The sequence below is a fragment of the Chionomys nivalis genome (assembly GCF_950005125.1).
Source record: "Chionomys nivalis chromosome 23 unlocalized genomic scaffold, mChiNiv1.1 SUPER_23_unloc_1, whole genome shotgun sequence".
Taxonomy (NCBI): Eukaryota; Metazoa; Chordata; class Mammalia; order Rodentia; family Cricetidae; genus Chionomys; species Chionomys nivalis.
The window spans coordinates 893,934-918,448 of record NW_026646869.1 but is presented as its reverse complement, the minus strand read 5'-3'; the positions used below and the strand labels follow the sequence as shown (position 1 = coordinate 918,448).

The 24,515-nt window shown below is 45.5% G+C and overlaps 1 protein-coding gene across 4 annotated transcripts; it reads left to right on the top strand.

The window, feature by feature from the left end:
- The first annotated feature begins 2,416 nt into the window (after window positions 1–2,416).
- On the top strand, window positions 2,417–23,985 carry LOC130869005 (protein SAAL1). Of its 4 annotated transcripts, XM_057761104.1 has the most exons (12): window positions 2,417–2,567; window positions 3,848–3,958; window positions 6,796–6,879; window positions 9,889–9,968; window positions 11,261–11,320; window positions 11,435–11,550; window positions 12,011–12,191; window positions 14,680–14,762; window positions 14,849–15,037; window positions 17,731–17,927; window positions 19,913–20,005; window positions 21,140–23,985. In XM_057761104.1, exons 1-12 carry the CDS (start codon window positions 2,433–2,435, stop codon window positions 21,230–21,232), a joined length of 1,422 nt encoding a protein of 473 aa, XP_057617087.1. In that variant the 5' UTR covers window positions 2,417–2,432; the 3' UTR covers window positions 21,233–23,985. The 4 variants fall into 4 exon arrangements, with proteins under 4 accessions (XP_057617087.1, XP_057617092.1, XP_057617088.1 ...); XM_057761109.1 differs by lacking the exon at window positions 12,011–12,191 and having other exon boundaries at window positions 14,947–15,037; XM_057761105.1 differs by lacking the exon at window positions 12,011–12,191 and having other exon boundaries at window positions 14,854–15,037.
- Window positions 23,986–24,515: the final 530 nt, after the last annotated feature.

Genomic DNA, 24,515 nt, shown 5'->3' with positions numbered 1-24,515 from the left:
GCATGTATGCAAACATCAGTGTAGTAGTATGACCCACAGAGAAAAGAATTTAAAAAAACAAAACCTAACTGGCATTCTCTGGCATGGTGGCACTGGCCTATAATTCTGACTGCTGGAGGTGGTGGCACGAGGATGGCGACACCAGGCTTTCCTAGACTGTGTGACTTGACCCTGTTCAAAGAGAGAAGCAAACAAAAGTAAAAACCCACAAGTGGATGCTGAAATTTAAGATGATGTAATGTATAGACTACTAATGGTTGATATACCTCAGCATGGCAGTTGTTAAGTAGATCCCTCCTCCCATCTGGTGTGTGTGTGTGTGTGTGTGTGTGTGTGTGTGTGTGGTGCATGTATGTGTGTGATGTATGTGTGGTGTGTGTGGAATATGCGTGTGTAGTGTATGTGTGTGGTGTATGTGTGTATATAGTTATATGTGTGGCCTATGTGTGTTAGTGGTACATATGTGTGTGTGATTTATGTGTGTGATGTATGTGTGTGATGTATGTGTGTGTGATGTGTGTGTGATGTATTTATGTGATGTGTATGTAGTGTGATGTGTATGTGGTGTGATGTGTGTTTGATGTATGTGTGATGTGCATGTGGTGTATGTATATGTGTGATGTAAGTGTGATGTGTGTGTGGTGTGATGTGTGTTTGATGTATGTGTGATGTGCATGTGGTGTATGTATATGTGTGATGTAAGTGTGATGTGTGTGTGGTATATGTGTGTGTGATGTATGTATATGATGTGTGTGTAGTGTGATGTGTGTGGTGTGATGTGTGTGTGATGTATGTGTGTGTGATGTATGTGTGTGATGTGTGTGTGTGATGTGTGTGTGGTATGATGTATGTGTGAGTGTGTGATGTGTGTGTGATGTGTGTGATGTATGTGTGTGATGTGTGTGTGGTATGTGTGTGTGATGTATGTGTGAGTGTGTGATGTATGTGTGAGTGTGTGATGTGTGTGTGGTGTGTATGTAGCAAGACAGAAGCTCTATGAAACACCGGCATTCTGTGTGCTACGGAAATGAAAGTTTCATGAAACGATGCTAAGATTTGGTCTGTATAATGGCCTCTGGTATATTTCATTTTGGCCTAGTCTTGTCTGCATCTTTAACAATGTGCAGGCAGGACACACTTCACGCCTCCCAAACAGGTCGCCAGTCTTGAAATCAAGTAGCTTTGGTCATCCTGTCCTGCAGAGTAATTGTGCTCGGGTCAAGTCTCTCCTCAGTGTGGAAGTTCTCCCTTCTCCACTGTCCTCGTTACACCCGGAGTGGTCAGATTTCAACCGTGTGGATGCAAAGCCGCACCTTATACTAATAAATTTCCATTCCCATGGGATTTTCTTGTCTTTGTAAATGGTGACTGAACCTCGGGCCTCGGGCATTGTTGGCAGACATGTGTTCCTGCACTGACTCCATGCCCAGACCTTCATGCTTGTTAAATAAGTCAGACTTGAGATCCTGATGACAGTCCCTTCAGCTTTGTTTCCTGTTCTGTGAACTGCTCTTTCTATATTCTGTTTTCTCAATGAGCTGTCTCTTTCTTACTGGTTTATTTGTTATTTATAAGATTTATTATTTTGATACAGAGCCTACATTTTTATAGATTAATTTTTTTGCAATTTGAAGAAATACAGATCATTATTAGACATGGTCTTGTGAATCATAGACTGCCTTAAATTTCATTCGCCTCGCAGGTACTAAGGTCACAGGTGTGAGCTACCAGGTCCAGCTGAGGCTTTTACATCTCATCTGTCTTATGGAGAACAATAGTGAGAAATGTAACAATTAATTTTTATGTATTTTACCGGTATGTGTGTCTGTGCATGTCTGGTGCCCAAAGAGGGCAGAAGAAGGTGTTGGATCCCGTGGCACTGGAGTTACAGAGGGTTGTGAGCTGCCATGTGTGTGCTGGGAACTAGAACCAGATCCTCTGTAAGACCAGTGAGTGTTCTTAACCACTGAGCCATCTCCGCAGTCTGAGAAATGTGCCTGGTTCTCACACTAGGCGTTGTGCGTTTTAAGAACACCCTCCCTTCTCTCAGGTCATAAAAGGTCCTTTACAGTTTCTTCTACATCTAAAACCTTTAAAAGTTTTGTTTTATATGTTCAGTTCTTTATTCAGATTCAGCTTGTATTAAAGCCATCTCCGTCCTCCTCCTCCTCCCTGGCTGAGAATCTTTTCTATCTCTCTCTCTCTTGCCTGACCCCTCTTCGTTCCAGACAAAGAATACTGACGTGTGTGTTTCATGCTGCTGGTCCCTAGGAGGACACTTTGTGGGAGTTCCCACCTATTCCACAGGTTCCTGGACCATTCCGAAGCCTGACAGCAGGGGGCGCTGTGGAGAACAGCGCCGGGTCAGTCGGGCTCTCTGGCACATCCTCTCGCCTCCTCCGGGGCTTCCGGCGCCTCTCGTGGGCGCCAGCATGGACCGTAACCCGTCCCCTCCTCCGCCTAGCTGCAGTCAGGAGGACGAGGAGGACCTGGCCGGGGGAGACTGCATTGGGAGCACGGTCTACAGCAAGCACTGGCTCTTCGGAGTACTCAGCGGACTCATCCAGGTGGGGAGACTGGCGCAGGCGTCCTCCGAACCAAGGGAGTGGATGGGATGCTGGAGGGTCCGGGTGCCAGTTTCCTAACTCTTCCCGGAACACCACCACACACATACTTTAGTCGGATTTTGCTCTGCAACTCCATTGTCACTTCTGAAATCAGTTCCTGTTTCGTGAGCTCTTGTCATAGTGGAGCGCATAGCTTGGAGTCAGACAGCCCTGATCTCCATCCCATGCTGGAAGTGTGATTCGTTAACCCAGAACCTCGATTTCTTTCCGTTTCTATAAACTAGGATAACCAGTGTTATTGTACACACGGTTTTTGTATAGATTGAGATGATGATGATAGTAGAGTGTTTGAAATGGTGTTTGATTTATAGGAGGCTAGCAGATTTTTCTGTGTACTGCCTCTATGCCGCCAATTCCTGGGTTTGGTTTTAGTTTTTTTTTCAGAGACAATTTCTTCATAGTGACCAAAAAAGTCTTCCTTTTTTATTATTTTAAAAGGGTGTTTTTAGCCGGGCGGTGGTGGCGCACGCCTTTAATCCCAGCACTCGGGAGGCAGAGGAAGGCGGATCTCTGGGAGTTCGAGGCCAGCCTAGTCTACAAGAGCTAGTTCCGGGACAGGCACCAAAGCTACAGAGAAATCCTGCCTCGAACCCCCCCCCAAAAAAGGGGGGGGGTGTTTTTGTTGCTATAAATGAACACTTTCAACTTCTTAACTGGGGATCCAAGGCTGCTTACCACAACTCACTTAACGATACTTAACCTATACTTAAGGATAGCTACGTTATGTTCCGTGACCAGTAGACTGGTGGCCATCTCCAGTCATGTACTATGCTTTGTAAACTCTTGTACTCACCTCTGAATGCTCGAGTCCTACCCTTCCCATGAGATTTCACTTTCCTCTTTAAAAAAAATGTCTTTCTCCTCCCAGGGATAGGTCAAAGTCCTTCATCTTTCTACCTTAGCTCTTTTCACCAGCTCAGCAAAGTCGGCCTTTTCTATCGTGACTGTCTGTTTACATGGCTTTCCTACACTAATCTTAAATCATTTGAAAGCAAAAGTTCGTATTGTTGTCATTCCTGTTTTTTCTATTGCGGTGCCTTCAGCCAGTGTTTCCTCCAAGAATACTGTAGATCATCCAAGGCACTGCAAGGCAGTTTTTAGAAACCTTCGCCGGAGGAAGTACTTTAGGGATACTCTCTTGGAGACATCTGAGTGATATATTACTTGAGGAACTCTGAGTGTTTTAACTGATGATTTTTTTTTTCTCTATGTGTCTGAAGATTGTCACACCTGAAAGTGCCAAGTCCAGCTCGGATGAGGAACAACAGACAGAGCTCACTGAGGAAACGGAGAACGAAATCTGCAGAGTCTGGGATATGTCCATGGATGAGGTATGCGGAATCTGCAGAGTCTGGGATATGTCCATGGATGAGGTATGAGGATAAAAGGGAAACTCTAGACTGAGAAGACTTTTGAAAAGATTCATCCCAGATTTCTTGCTAACCCCATAACGGCTCCCTCAATCAAGATATTCTTTCAGTGCTCTCTGTCTCTGTCCTTGCCCCATCTTGACTATCCCATCCCCTCAAGTTCTTCTCCCCACTCCCCTTTTCCTCTCCTTCTGCCCTCCCTTTCCCCCCAGTCCCATGCTCCCAATTTTCTCAAGAGATCTTGTCTACTTCCCCTTCCCAGAGGGATCTATATATGTTTCTCTTAGGGCTCTCCTTGTTGCTTATCTTCTCTGGGGTCATGGACTGTAGGCTCGTTATCCTTTGCTTTACAGCTAGTGTCCACTTAGGAGTGAGTACATTCCGTGCTCATCTTTCTGAGTTTGAGTTACCTCACTCAGGATGGTTTTTTGTTGTTTTTTTTTGTTTGTTTGTTTGTTTTGTTTTTGTCTAGTTCCGTCCATTTGCATGCAAATTTCAAGCTGTCATTGTTTTTTACCCCTGAGTAGTACTCTAATGTGTAAATGTGCCACATTTTCTTTATCCATTCTTCAGGTGAGGGGCATCTAGGTTGTTTCCAGGTTTTGGCTATTACAGATAATACTGCTATGAACATAGTTGGCACTAGAAAAAAATCCCAGGAATCCACAAGGATGACAAGCTAAGACCCTAAGCAATAATGGAGAGGGTGCCTGAACTGACCTTGCCCTGTAATCAGATTGATGACTATCTTAAATGTCACCACAGAACCTTCATCCAGCAACTGATGGAAACAGGCAGAGAGCCACAGCAGAGCCCTGGGCTGAGCTCCCAAAGTCCAGTTGTAGAGTGGGCAGAATGAGAATATGAACAAAGAGGTTAAGGCCGTAATAGGGACACCCACTCAAACAATCTACCTGAGCTAATGGGAGCTCACCACATCCAGCCAGACAGGGAAGTACCCAGCGTGGGACCAAACTAGGCCTTCAGAATGTGGGTAACAGTTGTATGGCTGGGGCAGACTGTGGGGCCACTGGCAGTGGCACCAGGATTTATCCCTACTGCTTGTACTGACTTTTTGGAACCCATTCTCTTTGGAGGCATACCTGATTCAACCTAGATATAGTAGGGAGGGCTTTGATCCTTCCTCAAAGCAACAAGCCTTACCCTCTCTGGGGAGGGGAGAAAAGTGAAGAAAACAGGAGGAGGGGAGGGGCTGGGAACTGGGATTGGTATGTAAAATAAAAAAACGATAGTTTTTTTTTTTTTTAAATAAAAGAAAAAAGGCTCATTCCTTCTGGCAAGGCCTTATTGAGTGACTGTAGCCCCTCCAGTTTGTGGTTCAGGGTATGAAGATCCAGGAGCTATTAATGTTAAAATCGTGCTTTGAACACAAATACAGTTTCATCCTAGGAGCCTCATGGTGTATTGAATATAAATGTGAGCTAAGATAGCTATGACATCACTAGGCAGTATAATTTCATAGGACCATTGACGTACGTACATACACACATACATTTAGTCATCATTGACTAAAACTTTAGTTTATTTGTTTAGTTTTAGATTGTAGAAGGAGCTGCTGGCTGCGTTCCTACTGCCCAGCTCCTGGCTGCCTGGCTAGCTTATACCCCGAAATAACAACACACAAATTGTATTCATTTAAACACTGCCTGGCCCATTAGCTCTAGCCTCTTACTGACTAACTCTCACATCTTGATTAACCCATTTCTATTAATGTGTGTAGAACCACAAGGTGGTGGCTTACTGGGAAGATTCAGCATGTCTGACCTGGCGGCTGGCTCCATGTGTCTGACCTGGAGAGGAGAGGCATGGCGTCTGGCTCACTTCCCTTCTTCCCAGCATTCTGTTCTGTCTACTCCACCCACCTATGTTCTGACCTATCAGGCCAAGCAGTTTCTTTATTAATTAACCAATGAAAGCAACAGATAGACATATGACCTTCCCACATCATTAGATGTGTGTTTTTTAATAGGCATATCCCACAGCTAACAGATCTAGCTTTTGTACCTTACATTCCTTTGTGAGAGCCCTCTCTCTGCGGCCGCATGTCCACTCTAGGTTCACCTGTGTGGTGTGCCCCCTTAGGTGATGCGGGTGGAAGAAAATCTCTAGGGAGAAAGTTCCAGACTGTTGTAGTTACATTGTGATCAGAATTCTTTTTGTGTGCTCATTGAAGCCCAAGTCCTGATATCGGATGTAACCCAGTAGCATTTTTCTCAGTTTTAAGTTCTTACAGGGTAGGATTTAGGAGTTGACTCTTTCCCCATACCCCTTTCTCACCCCCAGCTTCTAACTTAGTATCTGGCAGTCAGCAAATATGTTTGGGTAAGTTATAAGAATTCCAGGATCATGCAAAATAAAAGGAGGGCTATCCTCTGGTGTGTCACCGTCGGGGTTATATTGGGTTATGGGATCGTTCTACTGTCTTGGTACCAGGTACCACAAAGACTCTTATGTTACTTTTGTCTTTTTGTTTGGTTGGGTTTTGTTTTGTTTTGCTTCTTCAAGACAGGGTTTCTCTGTATAGCTGTGACTGTCCTGGAACTCACTCTGTAGACCAGGCAGGCCTCAAATTTACAGATATCACCTGCCTCTGTTTCCCAAATGCTGAGATTAAAGGCATGCGCCACCACTACTTGACTTACTTTTGTCTTTTTGACCTTTTATTTTTCTGTTATGGATGAAAGGAAGTAAACATGAAATTAAACTTTTAGGGATATCTGAGCTATAGAGCTTGAGCAGTATGCAGCATCTAAATTGGTAATCATTTTTGTTTATAGGATGTGGCTTTGTTTCTACAAGAATTTAAGGCTCCTGATATATTCATGGGAGTGCTGGCCAAATCCAGGTGTCCCCGATTAAGAGTAAGTATATACAGTTCTGCTCTTGTTTTGCTTACTGGCTATAAGCAAATAAATCGGTGTACAAATGCTATTGGACATTCTTAGGTAACGCACTCCTTGAAATAATTAGATACGTAGAATTTTAGGTTTGGATTTGGGGAATCAATAATTTGATTTAGCAGCTGTGGAAACAGATAGACATAGCCATGCTAGGCTGCTGCTGTGGCAGGACAAGAAGCAGTGCCTAGACCTGCTGTTTATCTCTCAGCTCACTGTGCCCACAGGCTGGCCGTGAGAACTCTCCGCTCCAAAATCTCCCCATATGCTCCTGGGCGAGGGCTGGCTGCGTCGTGTAACCCTTGCTGGCCTTCCCTTCTCCTTCTCTTACTCAGTGCGGCACTTTTCTGCTTTGTCATTGCCGAGAGCAAGCTCCCAAGAAGAGCAGTGGGACCACAGGAGCAGTGCAGTGTCCTGAGTGTTACTGCCATTTAGGTCGCTGTGCAGTGCACATGAGACAGGACTGTTAATATGTGCTGAAGGATTGCAGTTTATGAATATCCACTCTCTACTGTTTGCCTTCCTCCTTTGAGACACACGTAATAGGTAAAAGAACTGAGTCTCAGACTAAGATAATATGTCCAAAGTCACACAGCTTGTAAAGATGGAGCTGGAGTTTGAGCTTATGCCCAGTTCTAGCATAATCCTGTCGTTGCTTCTTTTTCTTTGAGATAAAGTAGAAAATTCCATAGAGTGTATTACAAATTGAATGTTGAATTAAGGTTTTTACAAATATGTTTATGTATTTCTGTCTAGGGATGCTTTGTCCGCATGTCTGTCACACACCAGAAGAAGGTACTAGATCTCATAGATGGTTGAGAGCCCCCATGTGAGTGCCAGGAAGAGCAGTCAGTGCTCTTGACTGCTGAGCCATCTCTCCAGCCCCTTGAATTAAGATTTTTATTTAGGGGAATGCTCCGCCCATGTTGGGTCCTTATATTTACATAAAGTGTTGGTGATTTTGTGGCGTTCCCTCCTTGATTTTACTATTTTTTATATTAGTCATGATAAGTTCAGGAATTAGCCACACGGCTGTAAATGTGTCCTGGTCACAGCCTGCTACAGCAGTGGTTCTCAACCTTGGCCCTATGAGGAATCACTGGTCTAAATGTCAGCATTGGTGCTGAGCCCTCCCCAAGAGCGTCTGGTCCAGTAGGCTGGGGTAGTACCTAGGCGTCTGCTGTGTTCCCAGGTGATGTCAATACTTTAGATCAGGGCCATACTATTTTCAAAAACTTTGTCCTGGAGGACTTTCCAAAGTCGTCTACCAGGGGTTCTCCTACACAGCCGACACAGGAGTTGGTCTTCAGCGAACGTTCACTCCTCCCCTCGCTATCTTCTAAGAGAACTTGTGTTTTCTGTCCCGAATCACTTGCTCTTCTGCCAGTGTTTGAACCGTCTGCTTTTTACTAAAGCTCTCTTTAGTTCCTCTCTAACTTTCCTCAACTTTTGTCCCTTCCTATTTCTTCCTGTGCCTGAGTCTGGACTCTGTCCAGAGGGAACACCCTGTTCTCTTTACAGCCAGTTTTTAGTGAGTCCCAGCGTGAGGATTTGAGCTTGCGGTTTCTGTCTCAACCTGCAAAGCGCTGGGGTTACAGGCATGTGCCACCACAGCCAGCTCAGTGCCACCACGGCCAGCTCAGTGCCACCACGGCCAGCTCAGTGCCACCACGGCCAGTTCAGTGCCACCACGGCCAGCTCAGTGCCACCACGACCAGCTCAGTGCCACCACGGCCAGCTCAGTGCCACCACAGCCAGCTCAGTGCCGCCACGGCCAGCTCAGTGCCGCCACGGCCAGCTCAGTGCCGCCACAGCCAGCTCAGTGCCACCACGGCCAGCTCAGTGCCACCACGGCCAGCTCAGTGCCACCACGGCCAGCTCAGCTCCCTTTCTTACTCGCTTAAACCACAGCTCTAGTCCTGCAATGGCATAAGCCCCGACTCCCCTGTTGGTATCTGGTGTCACTTACAACTTTCTTGATGAGTTTTCAGCCTGTGTATTTTCTAATCCTATATCCATCCTCTGTTCTAATCCAGTAATTATTACCCTGATCATAAAAACTCCTGGTATACTTGGTAAACACTAGCTACTGAGGCTAAGTGTAGCCTGGAGATTCTGATTCAGTGGAGTTGATGGGGCTTGGAAATCATCGACAAACTCCGAGTGCTGAATCCCAGCAAGTTTGGAATCCCTGTTCTGTGTAAATGAACCATGCCCTTCCATCTTATTTTTTCCTGTTGATATGACTAATACTTCTGACTGGGAAACCATGGCAACTTCAGACCTATAACTGTGCCTTACACCCCCTCTTCTCGTTCTACCAGACTGTTTGCCATCCCCTTTAGTGTCTCAGTCCTTTTCCATGTCTGCCATTACCCCTCTTTGATAATAGCAGCCATGGCTTCTTGGGCGAGTACCCTGGAACATGACAGCTCTGGGTTGCTGCTGCCTTCAGTTGAAGATCTCAGGCAGCTTGCTGGACTTCCCTGGACTTCAGTCTCCTCAGTTCAGAAGTGAGGACGATACAGTCCCATCTTGTAAATGCTGTGTAAAGTGCTGTGTGGACAAATGTTCCAGTGTGTCGTGTTCCCTCTTTGAGAACCTCCGTGGCTCCAGACACCATTCCATATTAAGTCTAAACCCTTTGACATGACAGTCAAGTCCTTTTCCTCTGCTCCATTTCTCCTGTGCTTCCTCATGGTTCCCGCGTTCTCTCCATTAGTCGTCTGTGCTAAGGATCCTTCCCCACATAACGCTTCTTCATCTATGACTTGTGCTTTGTGTCTTCTGTTCCTTCTCACCTGTGTGAGCTGTACAAGCCGAGTCTGTAAATCTGGATGCCAGCTGTAAACGTCCATATCCTGCCTCCCTCTTTCCTCCCCTCAAACTTGGTTCAGCACAAGTTTTTGTTCAAGTTATTCTTCATAGCTTTTACCTCACAGCCATTGTGACCTGTGTTACTTGGTTTGACAGGAAATTTGTGTGGGAATTTTAGGGAATATGGCTTGTTTCCGGGAGATATGTGTGTCCATCAGCAGCTGCGAAGATCATGGGTAAGTCCTACTACCTAATAGCCGTGTTAAGTTTCTATTCCAAGGGAACCCTTGAACCTAGGAGAGGTGGAAGTGTGGGGTGTGCTGTTTCATTGTCTCAGGACACCCTGGGTGCTGACGTGGCTGAGACTTCTGCACTAGCTATGGACTTGACCTAGGACTGAGCCTTTGCATCCACGGTAAAGCATGAGTTACCCCAGTGAGTAAGGGGGTGAGGCAAAGAATATGTAGAGCCTAAATTGGAGCTAGAGGCCTCTGGTCAGAATCCAGAACTATTTAAGCATGGAGAATCCAAGGACTCAGAACTAGTCTGGGAAACTCAATTGCTGGACAGTTTTGCTCTGAGAACTGAGACTTAAATAGGGGAGTGGGACTTGCCTAGGGACCAGAAGATAAAGAGTCGCCTCTAGGATTAAAAGGCTGTCAGACTTCTAATTAGAGGCTAGTTCTTTTCTAAAGCCGGAAAACTTTGGACAGAGGGCTTTTTAATAGTGGAGTCTCAGGTGGTCGGTTACCATAGTAGATCTGAGAACGTGACAGATTTGATGGGCATATTCATTTTCCTGGAGATGGTTCATGGCTGTTAACTTAATGATCTAAAGAAGTCTGTGTCCAGCATACATTAAAGTGATTGTTCTTATTGGAGGTCATAAGGGTTTATCCCTGTCTTCAAGGGCCTGGGCCTCTTGAATTGTTTCTGTTACATTCACACACAAGGTGTTCCATGACGAATTGAAGAGCGCGTGAACAGTGATATGTGTCACATAAAGCAGATAAAAAGATGCACAGATAACTAAAGGATATTTTAAGGAAAAACCATAGCTGCTTTCATATAAAATTAAATGCAAAATCAGAAATCTATTAACAGAATTATAGAGCAGAGCAAGGAAGTGATCTCTGAGGAAGTCAGGGCCACCTTTTCTAGGGGGGAGAGGAACACGGTGGACAAAGGCAGCTGCAGGTGGTCAACTCTGCTCTGTACCTTAGAAACACGAGTTCTTCTCAACCTTTAGGTCATGACCCCTTCTGTGGGGGGTCATAAACCAGATATTTACATTACAATTCATAGCATTAGTAAAATTGCAGTTACAAAGTGGCGATGAAACAATTTTATGGCTGGGGGTTCCCATATGAGGAACTGTAGGAAAGGGTTGCAGCCTTAGGAAGGCTGAGAACCACTGCTCTAGAATTTATGAAATGCATTTATGCTTTGTCTTACAATAGAAGATGTCTAAAATGAAATGAAAACTGCTTATTTGCAATGATACTCATGGCTCACGGTGTCTCGGCAGGCAGGTGCTTCTGCAGTGTTTGTGCGACTCAGACCCACCCACTCTACTAGAAACCAGCAGGTAAGCCTTTCTCGAGACCACTCATCAGAAGCCCTGGGAAAGCAGAGTGCACTCTTGACTGTGGTGGCCCTTGTTGTTGCCCGCACAGATATTGAGCTCACATTTGTCATGTAGGTTGTTGCTTACTTGCCTTTCCCAGGCAGAAGTGGCCAGTGTCTGGGTTGAAAGGATCCGGGAACATCCGTCCATTTATGCCAGCATCTGCTTCATCATGTCAAGTTCAACAAATGGTGAGTCTCCGTGCACTCTAGGGAGAAAGACTGGAGCATATCCTGGGAAGCTACTTTAGACTCTTCATTTTAAAAATTTTATATTTTGATTTTTTAAATTTATGGGTGTTTTCCTGCATGTAAATCTGTGTGTCTCTTGCATGTTGGTATGTGCCTGCTGCCCACAGAGGCCAGCAGAGAGTGTCGATCTCCAGGACTGGAGTTCCAGACAGTTGTGAGCTATTTCCTGTGTGGGTGCTGGGAATCAAACCTGGGTGCCCTTAATGACTGGGCCATCTCTTCAGCCCCAGAGGCCACTTTGCACTGAAGGAAGATAAGCCAGTTTAAATAGGCTCCTGGAGATACCTGGGAGGAAGTGGCACCCTGGAAGATTTGGCTCTTGGAGGAGCTTGAGGAGTTTGGCTCCCCCTTGTGGCTTCAGACGCTTGGGTTCTCAGTTGAACACCTGTCTTGACTGCAGTTGACTTGTTGGTGAAGGTGGGGGAGGTCGTGGACAAGCTCTTTGACTTGGATGAAAAACTCATGTTGGAGTGGATTAGAAATGGGACTGCCCGGCTTCCGGACCAACCCCAGGAGGACTCTGAAGAGCAGCCAGTATTTTCTTTTGTACCCAGTATCCTGGAAGCTGCCAGACAAATACGGTAGGTGAACTCTTGTACAGAATGGTCTAGAAAAATTCAGTTCTTCGAAACATCCTTACATGGGAGAGTCTTAGTTTCAGTAAGCAACCAGTCTCTCTTAGGTTTGTGGTGGCAAGAATAGTACGGGTTCAGAGCATTTGCTCCAGTATGGCTTGTCATAGCTTGCTATGGTAACTGACAGCAGTTTTATGTATTTTAAATAATCAAGGAGAAAAGATTGTCTTGTTTTATTTTACATTGAATGTGAAACAACTCATTGAGCATATTTGTTTGCTCCCTGCTTCCTCCTTGTGTGCACACCAGTCTGTAGATGATCAGCTTGTATGCACACCAGTCTGTAGATGATCAGCTTGTATGTGCACACCAGTCTGTGTAGATGATCAGCTTGTATGTGCACACCAGTCTGTAGATGATCAGCTTGTGTGTGCACCAGTCTGTAGATGATCAGCTTGTGTGTGCACACCAGTCTGTAGATGATCAGCTTGTGTGTGCACACCAGTCTGTGTAGATGATCAGCTTGTGTGTGCACACCAGTCTGTAGATGATCAGCTTGTGTGTGCACACCAGTCTGTAGATGATCAGCTTGTGTGTGCACACCAGTCTGTAGATGATCAGCTTGTGTGTGCACACCAGTCTGTAGATGATCAGCTTGTGTGCACACCAGTCTGTAGATGATCAGCTTGTGTGTGCACACCAGTCTGTAGATGATCAGCTTGTGTGTGCACACCAGTCTGTAGGTGATCAGCTTGTGTGTACACACCAGTCTGTAGGTGATCAGCTTGTGTGTGCACACCAGTCTGTAGGTGATCAGCTTGTGTGTGCACACCAGTCTGTGTAGATGATCAGCTTGTGTGTACACACCAGTCTGTAGATGATCAGCTTGTGTGCACACACCAGTCTGTAGATGATCAGCTTGTGTGCACACACCAGTCTGTAGATGATCAGCTTGTGTGCACATACCAGTCTGTGCAGATGATCAGCTTGGGGGCTTTGATGTCTTGTCATGAGAGGCGGTTGTTTATGAGTTGTTAAAACAATATAGCACTGATAACTGCAAGATTAACATTTGAATTATCTGCTTAGTTGTTAACAGCATAGTCTCAGAACTTATTAGGCTATGTTAAAAGTTATTAATTTTAAACCTTTTATCAAATGAAGATTAAGCCACACACGTATCTGCCTCTTCAGTGTTTCCAGCAGTGAGTGATGTTGCCAGTGTCCCATCTAGAGAAGGTGGGAGAACTGGAAAGTCCCTCCCGACTGCCCTGTCCAGCTCCTTCCTCATGGCCAGTCGACTCTTACTGTGACCCCATCCTGGCAGCCAGACCTCTTCTCCCTTGCTTGGGCAAGTGCCACACTGTCTGCCTCTGAGCCGCCTGTCCTCTGCTGGCTTCTCCCGAGCCTTGCAGCTGCTTCCGTGGTGCACACCCATCTTGCTTCGTGCTCCCGACTTTTCAGTGGCCTTCCGCAGGAAATAGTTCAGGTTTTTAAAACAAGCAAAACTGGCGCACAATCCTGCACACAAGGCCTATCCATCCTTGTTCTTGCTTCTTCTATGTGAAATTCCATTCTGCGGATGAACCAGGCCCTCTTGTCTCACAGCCTTTGCTCAAGGTGTCTCTCCAATGCCACAAACACCTGCCTCTTCAGGTTCCTGTGGAAACTCCATTTCTCTCAAGATCTCTTCCCTGACCAAATTTCTGCGTGGTCTTTTAGTGCCCGGGCCTTCTAGTGTTGAATTCATTTTGTTTTATGGTTATGGCCCTTTACTTCTTTCCTCTCAGACTGTTACAATCTGGGAAGGTGGGTGTAACATCTTAATACTCTCTGTCTCTCCAGCCCCTAGCAGTAAGTGCCCCAAATGATAGATACTTCAGTAAATGTAGCTGAGCCATTTAATTGTTCATGTTTTTCACTTAACTGGTTGAAGAAACAGTATTTTGAGTTCTAAGAATACAAACTGTTGAGCAAAAGAATTAGGTTTTTATGTTTCTGCTTTCTCAGCTAAGGAGCTAGGATGATCTGTGAACTCTAAAGAACTTCAGAACCATGGAGTCTGCGCCGTAGGCCTCACGTCCCTCCCATAGAAGTATCAGTAGCATACATGTGTAGACTCACACACACTTGCACATGCACTCACATACATGCACTCACACTCATGTACACATACATACACACTCACATTCACACACTTCATATATATGCTCACACACACACACTAATTCACACACAGACATATGTACAGCTATAATACTCACCTATGCATTCACATACATATATACTCACGCTCACTCACGCACTCATAAAACATAAACTCCTTTTCTTCAGTTTTCCCATTTTAATGTCAGTGCTAGTGAACAGAGTCTACTCGGCTGGCCGTCTCACGTTCTGCACGTTAGCATGAGGTAACAAACCCCTGCAGGGCGAGTGAGCATCGCTGTTCTCTGACGCTGAAGTTAAGAGTGCTGTGCCCTTTCTGTCTGCTTAGGTCTGAAAACCTGGAAGGGCTTGATGTTTACATGCACATCTTACAGCTGCTCACCACAGCGGACGATGGGATTCAAGCAATTGGTAAGGCGGTTTCTTGGGGCACGCTGTCGTTGCTCGTTAAGTATTCGCTATTTTTAAATTACTATTTGTAAAAAATATTTCTTAAGTACAGTGTCCTGATACTGCAAAAGACACATGGAATTTACTTTTTGACCTGGTGTGCCATGAATTCTGCCAAGTTGGTGACCCGCCCATCATACTGCAGGAGCAGAAAACAGTGCTGGCCTCTGTCTTCTCCGTGATGTCTGCCATCAGTGCTTCGTGGGCTGCACAGGAGCACCCCAAGAGGGAAGAAGGCAAGTGCAGTTCCCTTTCACCAATTAAACTGGCACCCACAGATCGTAAGTGCCAGGCCTGTGTCTGCTCTTCATTGGGTTTCTTTTTCAATTTTTCTCCATTAAAAGAAAATACCCTTATTCCCCTAGTAACATAAAATGTTAAATGCTTAATACAAAAATATTACAAAGTTTCTAAGAGGCATCAAGGAGGGGACTTGGGGTACGGCTCAGTAATGGGGTGCTTGCTTAGCATGAGTGCCCCCTGGTTCAGTCCCTAGAACCAAAAAGAAAGCAGCACCGAACAGCATGGCTCTGCCCAGAAGAGCCACCCCACTTTTATCAGAAATACTCCCTAAAGTCCTCTGTGTTCTGCTGACTCCATTGGACTCACGCTCAGCCCCAGAGTGCTCTGGTGGTAAGGTTTTTGTCTCAGTCCCCAGTGAGGATGGTCTCTATTCAGTCTGATGTCTCAGTATCTCTGACTGTTTGACCTGTTCAGTGCTGAATTAGGGTCCTAAGGTCAAAGGGTCAAAGCCCCATGTACTTCCCGATGCTTTCATTGCGATTGTGTTGAATGTGTGGTGTGTCTAGGAATGTATTGTGCAGGTCTGTTTCAGAAGTGCCTTGAGGTTTCTTTAGTGTACAGATCTTGCATTCTTACTAGGTTTATTCCTGCACATTTTAATTTTGAAGTCCTAGTCTCTGTTGCATGCTTTCTTCACTGATGATTGTTAGACTTTATGGAGGCTGTGGATTGTTAACTTTGACTGTGGGACCTTTACTGACTTGCCTGTAGTTTTTTTCACTGTGCTTGAGGTGGGACTCAGGGCCTTGCACCTGTAGGTAGGAATCCTGTTGCTATCTATCTATCTATCTATCTATCTATCTATCTATCTATCTATCTAATGTGTATGGGTGTTTTGCCTGCACGCACACATGTACAACAGATGTCTGGTGCTTGTGGAGACGAGAAGAAGGTGTTGGATGCCCTGGGTGGGGATTATAATGGGCTCTGAGCCAACATAGGGGTGGTGGGATTTGAACCAAGGTCCTTTGGAAGAGCAGCTGGTCCTTTTAACTGCTGAGCCATCTCTCCAGCGTTTGTCTTACCGTGTTTGGTAGTAGTTCTCATGGTAATCTTTAACTTTGTCTGCTATCAAGGCACATCTACTTTTGTCATTCTCTATCTCTGACTTCTTTTTCCTATCTAAGTGGATTGCTTAGTGCCTGCTGGAGACATCTTTATCTTCTTCCCGACTGTTGAAAATGGCACTAGAGTTTTGCCATTTAGTGTAACTGGGCATATGGTGCTTGTTTTTGCCTCTCAAGGATGTTTTTTTTTTTTTTTTCCTGAGATAGGGTTTCTCTGTAGCTTTGGAGCCTGTCCTGGAACTAGCTCCTGTAGACCAGACTCTCACAGAGATCCGCCGACCTCTGCCTCCCGAGTGCTAGGATTAAAGGCGTGCACCACCACCACCTGGCTCAAGGATGTTTTGATCTCTCCCTGTTTTAAGCTTTTTGTTTTGTTTTATAAATAAGCACTGTTTCTGAGTGTCGACTCTATATTTCTGGAGAGGTTATGTCACTGGCCAAAGGAACTCCGAGTGCCGGCTGGAGGAGCTAGTGGAGGCCTTCGTGTGAATACTCGGGAGGAAGCACAGCCGATGGAGACAGGCACACTGGGCACTGTGCTGGAGGAGCAGGGCTGAGGCTCTGTGTGGCGAGGGTGGCTTAAGAGTGAAAGGAAGAAAAGCAGCCCAGCTGCCAGGCAGTGGAGTGCGGAGGGCCGGACCTGCTGGGAGGGAGATAGACTGGGTAGGTGTGGCTGTGATAGACAGCCAGGGGCTGATAAAGGTCGAGTAGGCAGGCTGTACGGGCGGGCAGGCATTGAGGACAAGCAAAGGCAGGAACAGTAGAAATGCGGGAGGATAATACCAGGCTGTTCCCTGTAGACTGGGAGGGTGAGTGGGTAAAGCAGCTGCTGCTTACTGCGAAGCGCACGACTGGCTGTGAGTGCGCTGCCCGAGGGGTCTGAGTGCGTGCTGAGGGGCAGTGTAAGTCAGCAGTCGGGGGAGGTGTCATGGTGTCGGCTAAACCGCAGAGATTTCTTGGACTCGCTCTGACGTGAGAAACGAGGGAGTCCTTCTCTTACCGCAGACGTGTTTATCTTGTTCTGGGTCGTCATGCAGTTTGTCCAGCGAGGGCCATCATGCTGTCGTGGGTGTCATCTTTCTAGAAACCCATGGGGAGCTTTTTCGTGAGACCAGGAGCATCCCACTTGTTGCTGCTGCAGGACTAGGCGTTCATACTGCTGCCTGCTCTGCCACCCAAACTTGATGTAGTTTGTATGTTTAGGCAGAACATGGACATCCACGTTAACTCCTGTCAGTTAGCTGTCTCCTCTCCTCACTGTTAACTCTCTGCTTGCCTGCTTCAAGCCTTTCAGAGAAGCTCTGTGGAGTTGCGGGTTATTCCCGTTTTGTGTGATGCTGTGATACAACACTGACCATAATCAACTTGGCTGCAGGGAGGCAGTCTGTTTGAGCTTAAAAGTTAGAGACCGTCATCGGTGGAATCAAAGCAGGAACCACTCTACCTGTCTATAGTCCCCAAAACACATGTGGTGCTAGTTCAGGATGAGTGGGTGGATGAACGAGGGAACAAATGAAGGAATACTTACCTGGCTGGTATCATTCTCTTATTCGGTGCAGTGGATCTTCCTCTAATTGACAGCCTGATTCGGGTGTTACAAAATATGGAACATTGTCAGAAGAAACCAGAGAACTCCACAGAGTCCGACCCAGAGGAGCCTACAAACTGTGGTTCAACCCAAGATGAGTTCCATATGAAGATCCTAAAGGATATTTCATGTGAATTCCTTTCTAATATTTTTCAGGAGTTATCAAAGGTAGGAAAGAAGTATTGGTGGTTTCTTAGAAAAGGCGTGGGTTACTAGACGTGCTGAACTTTCAACTGCTGAGGCACAGGCAGCTGTGCCGTGATAGAACTGAGACCCCAGCCATGATGGAGAGAGGACCTGGGTATAGTGGCCAGGCAAACTCTGGACCACTTGTTGTGTTCTCAGCTCCATTATTGTTTTTTATGATATTGAAAAAGATTTCTTTTCTCCTCCCTTCTCCTCTGCCGGTATGATGCTGGGATCTGGGCCTCATACATGATAGGCGAGTGCTGTGCCTCTGAGCTGCAGCCTCGGCCCTGCTCCTGTTCGTTTTCACGGGGGAAGGTGCGCATGTGTAGAAGTCAGAGCACAAGTGCGAGGGCTGATTCTTCTCTTCCACTGTGTGTGTGTGTGTGTCTGTCTGTGTGTGTGTCTATGTGTGTGTCTGTGTGTGTGTCTGTGTGTGTGTGTCTGTGTGTGTGTCTGTGTGTGTGTGTCTGTGTGTCTGTGTGTGTCTGTGTGTGTCTGTGTGTCTGTGTGTGTCTGTGTGTGTGTAGTATGGCTGTTTTACTCAATTTGGGAAAATTTTGTTATTATTTTTAGTCTTAAAATAACTGGTCTTGTTTGTGTGTGCACACACTTTATGACACTAGGCATATCAACAGACTACATTACTAAAATTTATATTGATAATTTCTGATGTGTGAAATGTTAGTTTTGTTTGATTTTTATTAGTGGATATTATAATTTTATATTAATTCAACAGGTGAAATTATTTTGTGTTCTGTTTTGATTTACATGTTTTATTATTAGTGAGCTGGATTGTCTTTCCATATATTTGTATATTATTTGTGTTTACTTTTTATAAAGATCTAATTTTTAAAGTTTCATATTTTTGTGATGCTAAGAGTCTACCCCAGAGCTTCTCACATGCTAGGCAGGTGCTTCCCCTCTGAGCTCCATCCCTGGACAGATGTATTCATTTTGATGGTTTATATGAATCTCTCCAATCATACTTATTGTCTCCGTTGCTGTCCTGTTGCTGTGAAGAGATGCCATGACCAAGGCCACTCTTAAAAAAACAAACAAAAAATACATTTAATCGGGGATTTGCTAACAGTTTCAGAGGTTAGCCATTGTCATCATGGATGGGAGCAGGCAGGAGAGGTGCTGGAGAAGGAGCTGAGAGCTACATCCTGGTCTGCAAAGAGCAGGAAACATTGGCTCTTGCTTGGGTTTTTGAAACCTCAAAAACCTCACAGTGACACACTCCCAACAAAGCCACCTCCATGCCTTCTAATCCTAATCCTTTCAAATAGAGCCACTTCCTGGTGACTAATCATTCAAATATATGCACCTGTAAGCACCAGCCCCATTCAAACCACCACAGCGTCTTTTTTGTTTTGCTTTCAGATATGTTTTCGATTGTTCATCATTGCTTTAGGTTTGGGAGGAAAAGACAAGCCTGTTCCTTTGTCTTTAAGATACAGGCAAATAGCAGGAAGGTGTGTTGATTAAAGACCCGATGGCATGCCATGAGACTCTTAGGTTCCACTTCAGGGAATTTGGATTTAATCTTGAGGAAACTGGGGTGCAGCTGAAGTTTTCTTTCTTTTTATAAGCAAGTGATAAGATCAATTTGGAAAGATCCTTCCAAACACAGCAGGCATAAAGGAATTGAGTTGAGGGCTGGAGGCCACGAGCCAGCCAGTGGGTTTATAGACGGTAATCTTCGGGAATAGTCTGGAAATGAGAGCCTGGGATGGGGGAGGGAGGTGCACAGGAGGGGCCAGCAGGCAGGCTTCCGTGAGTGGCATCCTTCACTGAGGTTAGCAGTGTTCGGGGTACACAAGGCTCTTCATGGCAGCTCAGCTGAGGGTTTGAAATGCCAGTGGGACCAGTTGTGATTGTGTATACTGATGTTTATCTGTTTGCCAGGTACAGCGTTGGACATTTTCCTTTTCTGATACTAAGTTTTCTTTTGTTTGCTGTAGGAAACTGTGGCTCAGGGACTGAAGGAGGGCCAGTTAAACAAAGAGAAGTGTTCCTGTGCATTTCAGAGCCTCCTGCCCCTCTACAGCCCCGTGGTGAGTAGGGAGAATGCACGGGGGCTGAGATTCTGTCAGAAATGGTGGTATACCTTACAGGATTCAGTGCCTTGTGTCTTGAGATTAGTTATGATCTCAAGAGGAAGAAATCAACATGGGTTTATAGTGCCCCTTCCTGTTATGAAGTAGACAGCCTGTATAGTAAGTGAAAGTCTAAATTTTTTAATTAAAGTTTTTTGAGATTTTGTGTGTGTGTTTTCCCCTTAATATATGTCTGCAGAATATGTGTACAGTTGGCTAGAAAGGCCAAAAGAGAGTATTGGATCCCCTGCAACTGGAGTTACAGATGGTTGGGAGCTGCCATGTGGGTACTGGGAATTACATCCAGGTCCTCAAGAAGAATAGCCAGTTCTCTGAACTCAGGAGCTAAATTTTCTTCTCTCTCTCTCTTCCCTGCCATTCCCCCACCACCACCTTGTGAGATTGGGTCTCACTGTTTAGCATAGACTGGTTGTAACTCTATAGTCTAGGTTAGCCTTGAACTCATAGAGATCTGCCTGCCTCTGCCTCCTGAGTTCTGGGATTAAAAGCGTGTGCCACCATGCCTGCCCCCAAACCTAATTTTTATGAATACATTTTTATGATTTTTCACACAACACTTTATTACCATTGAAGACAATTTCAGAATAAGAGTTTTTAGGAAAATGAACTGTGGAAAATGAAAGCGTAAGGACCTGTCAGCAGAGAGGTTATGATAGAGTGTCAGTGCAGAGAGGGTTATGATAGAGTGTCGGTGCAGAGAGGTTATGATAGAGTGTCGGTGCAGAGAGGGTTATGATAGAGTGTCGGTGCAGAGAGGGTTATGATAGAGTGTCGGTGCACAGAGGGTTATGATAGAGTGTCGGTGCACAGAGGGTTATGATAGAGTGTCGGTGCACCGTCCTAAAGGGAAGCAGTCGGAGGGAAGGAGCTGGTCAGGGCTCGCACTTCTAGAGTCACTACTAGGGTATTTCCAGTGACTGCAGGAAGTGCCAAGGCTGACCCCTGTGAATCTGCTGCAGGCTTCTGTCAGCTTCAAAGCCTCTGGAGGAGCATTTTCATAGTTAACCACAAATGTCTTTAAAACTGCCTGTTTCTCCACTACAGTTACTTGGTTCTTCGTGTGGTTCACAGGTGGAAGACTTCGTTAAAGTCCTACGCGAGGTTGACAAGGCTCTTGCCGAGGACCTGGAAGACAGCTTCCCCAGTGTGAAGGCTCAGACTTGAGACCCGAGTTGGAGTTCCTGCTCTCTAAGGAATAAACTGTTTGCAGTGGTTTGAAGTTGGCGTTTGGAAGATTTGGATGACCGTGTACTTCCTGATGTCCCTGCTCCCCGTTTACCCCACTTTCATTTGCGCCGGTCCCTAGGGTTTCTCCACTGTCACCCCCTCCCCTTTGCACTGATTGTATGTTACTGCTGTGCAGTTGACAAATTCAAATAGTAGAGTAGGTAAGGATTGTCTTCACAAGTGTTAGTCTGTGTCCTTTAGAAGTATATTTGCTGCAGCAGCAGAAGCCCTCGAATGACAGCTTCTCCGGTATCTGTGTGTCTCATGCATGTGTACAGAGACCATCAGCTTTTCCCAGTCCCAGTGGCCCACCGCGCAGATCTTTGCACTTACTTATTCATAACCATGAGGGCTGTGCCGTTCCATCCGGGGATGAAAAGGAAGAGGCATTCTACAAAATTCTGGCAGCTTCCCCTGACCCCTGTTCTGTGTTATATTTAACGTCCCGATCCTCCCTGCACTCTGTAAGAGGTAAGGTGTGACCGGCTTAGAGCGCTAACCTGCTAATACACTGTAGTGGTTCTCTAAGCATTTAACAAGCTGTTTAGACTTCTCCAGGCTGTTAGTGACAACTTGGAAGCAGTTGTTACTCTCTTAGTTTGGGTGTCTATTGCTGTACAGAGACACCATGACCATGGAACTCTTGTGAAGGAAAGCATTTTATTGTGGCAGCGGCTCACAGTTCAGAATTTGGTCCATTGTCATAGTGGGACATGGCAGCGTGCAGGCAGACACAGTGCTGGAGAAGGAGCTGAGAGTTCTACATCTTAGCGGCAACAGGAAGTTGACTGGAACACTGGAGTAGCTTGAGCATAGGTGAGACCTCAAAGCCCACCCCCACAGTGACACATGCCCTTTGGGGGCCGTTTTCTTCTTACTTCCTTTCTTTCCTCCCTATTCTCTTCCTCCCTTCCTTCCTTCCTTCCTTCCTTCCTTCCTTCCTTCCTTCCTTCTTTCCTTCCTTTATTTCTTTCTTTATTTTTTTTGTTTTTTGAGACAGGGTTTCTTTGTGTAACAGTCCTGGCTGTCCTGAAACTTTCTTTGTAGACCAGGCTGTCCTCAAACTCATTGAGATTTGTCTGTCTCCCAAGTGCCTGGATTAAAGGTGTGTGCCACCACCACCTGGCTGACATTCTCTTTCAAACCACCACAGTTACTTTGCCTTTGTTCCCCTGAGAGTCACTCTGGTTCGCAGCTGGAGGTGGAAATGCATGGTTTTGCTTCAGAGCGTGATTTACTGAGCAAATTGTAGATGAGATTGAGAGAATGTGACAGCCTCTGCAGTCTGTCTCCCTGGTGCTTTGTCCCTCCAACCAAGGCTTCCTGATGAGGATACGGGCACAGCCAACCAGGTGCTTAGGTTTCAGTCCGCATCACTTCAGGTGCTAACTGGAGTTCTTCATTGGCTTTTTAAAAGTCTCAGTTATGCACAGTAAGGGCAGCTTTATAAATCCATCCCAGTTCTCCTCAGAACCTTTGAATTTAAGGGGATGTTCTTTGTACTCCTTGAAGGATTTGTGTTTATAAATGTATAAAAAATTATCTTCATTATCCCAGCTAAACTGCATGAAGACTCTTGCCCTGAAGAGTGTCGGTGTCTTCTCACTATGGAAACTGAGTATGTGGTTTGGCACTAGCACAGTCTTGTTGGAAGTCTTTAGTGGTTTTGTGGTATAGTAGGTAGGGAAAGAAACTATCAGAATCTCAAACACGAAAAGTTTTTAAGATATTGCTATTCTCAGTGCTTATTCATTGGGTTAGTCAAACCTAAAAGCTGGTCAGACATCGTCCTCGTGGCCAGGTGTAACGCGAATTCTAGTTGGTCTTATTAATAAAAACCCGGAGTCTGATATGGGGTTAATGTTGAAAGATCAGGGAAGCAGAGCGGCCAGCCACTAGTTCTTACCTCTACTGAATCCTCAGACCAAAGGGGCGATCCTGTCCCTACAGATCATCAGACTGAATGTCCTGAGCTCTCATCTCCTCCCACCTTATATTCATCTCTCCACCCTGCCATGTCACTCCAGTCTCTACCTCCTTAGTGCTGGGTTTAAAGGGATGTAATCCAAAGTGCTGGGATCAAATGTGTGAGCTCTGTTTCTCTTTTAGACTAGTTCAGTCTCAGGTAGCCCAAGGTGGCCTTGAACTCACAGAGATTCATCTGCCTCTGTCTCCCAAGTGCTGGGATTAAAGGTGTGTGCTACCACACCTTGAACTCACAGATGTTGCAAGGAGGGGCTACTTGTTCTTCCTGGCTGCCCAGCTTGCTTAGCCCCGAAATAACCACATAGAAACTGTATTAATTAAATCACTGCCTTGCCCATTAGCTCTAGCTTCTTATTGGCTAACTCTTATATTAATTTAACCCATTTCTATTAATCTGTATATGGCCACATGGCAGTGGCTTACCAGGTAAAATTCCCAGTGTCTGTCTCCGGCGGATACATGGCATATCTTTCCCGACTCTGCTTTCTTCCTCCCAGAATTCAGTTCTGTCTTCCCCACCTACATAAGTTCTGCCTTATCAACTAGGTCAAGGCAGTTTCTTTATTAACCAATAAAAGCAACACAAAGATAGAAGGACCTTCTACACCACACAGAGGTCTACCTGCCCGTCTCCCAAGTGTTGAGATTAAAGTGTTTGCCACCACACCCAACTACTGTCTTTCTTTCTTTTTTATTTTAAGGACTTTAACTTTTTTCTTTTCTCTCCCAAGCCTGGATATATTTTTAACACACTGTAAACCATGTAGAGGTTTTCTTCATCTTTGAATCTCTCTTTACTCTCTCTTTTTGTGACCACATGAGTCTTTACTTTGCTAAGTGATATGGCTAGGATTAAAGCCATGACTTTGATGGCTGGATCCAGCCCATTACTTAGCTTTCTGAGATTCCAGCCTCATGGCGGAAGTACTACAGGAGCCTTGTTTATTGCCACCACTCTATGGCATTTCAAGATCCCTGCCACCACCAAAAAGCATGCAGTCATCTTTTCATCAACACCATTTAAGTGTTTCGTTAAAAGCTGCAGGGTTTTGCAGCTAAAGCTGAGTCAGGAAGCCTCTCTTAAATGAGAGTGCTTGCCTCTAACAAGCAGAGTCCATCCGAGAATGTGCTGCTACCAATAAGCCATGCTTTACTCTCTTCCACCCCCTCTCTTTTGTCTAGAATTATTTCCCAAACTCTCTCAGGTTTTATGTGGATGCAGTTGTCCACATGG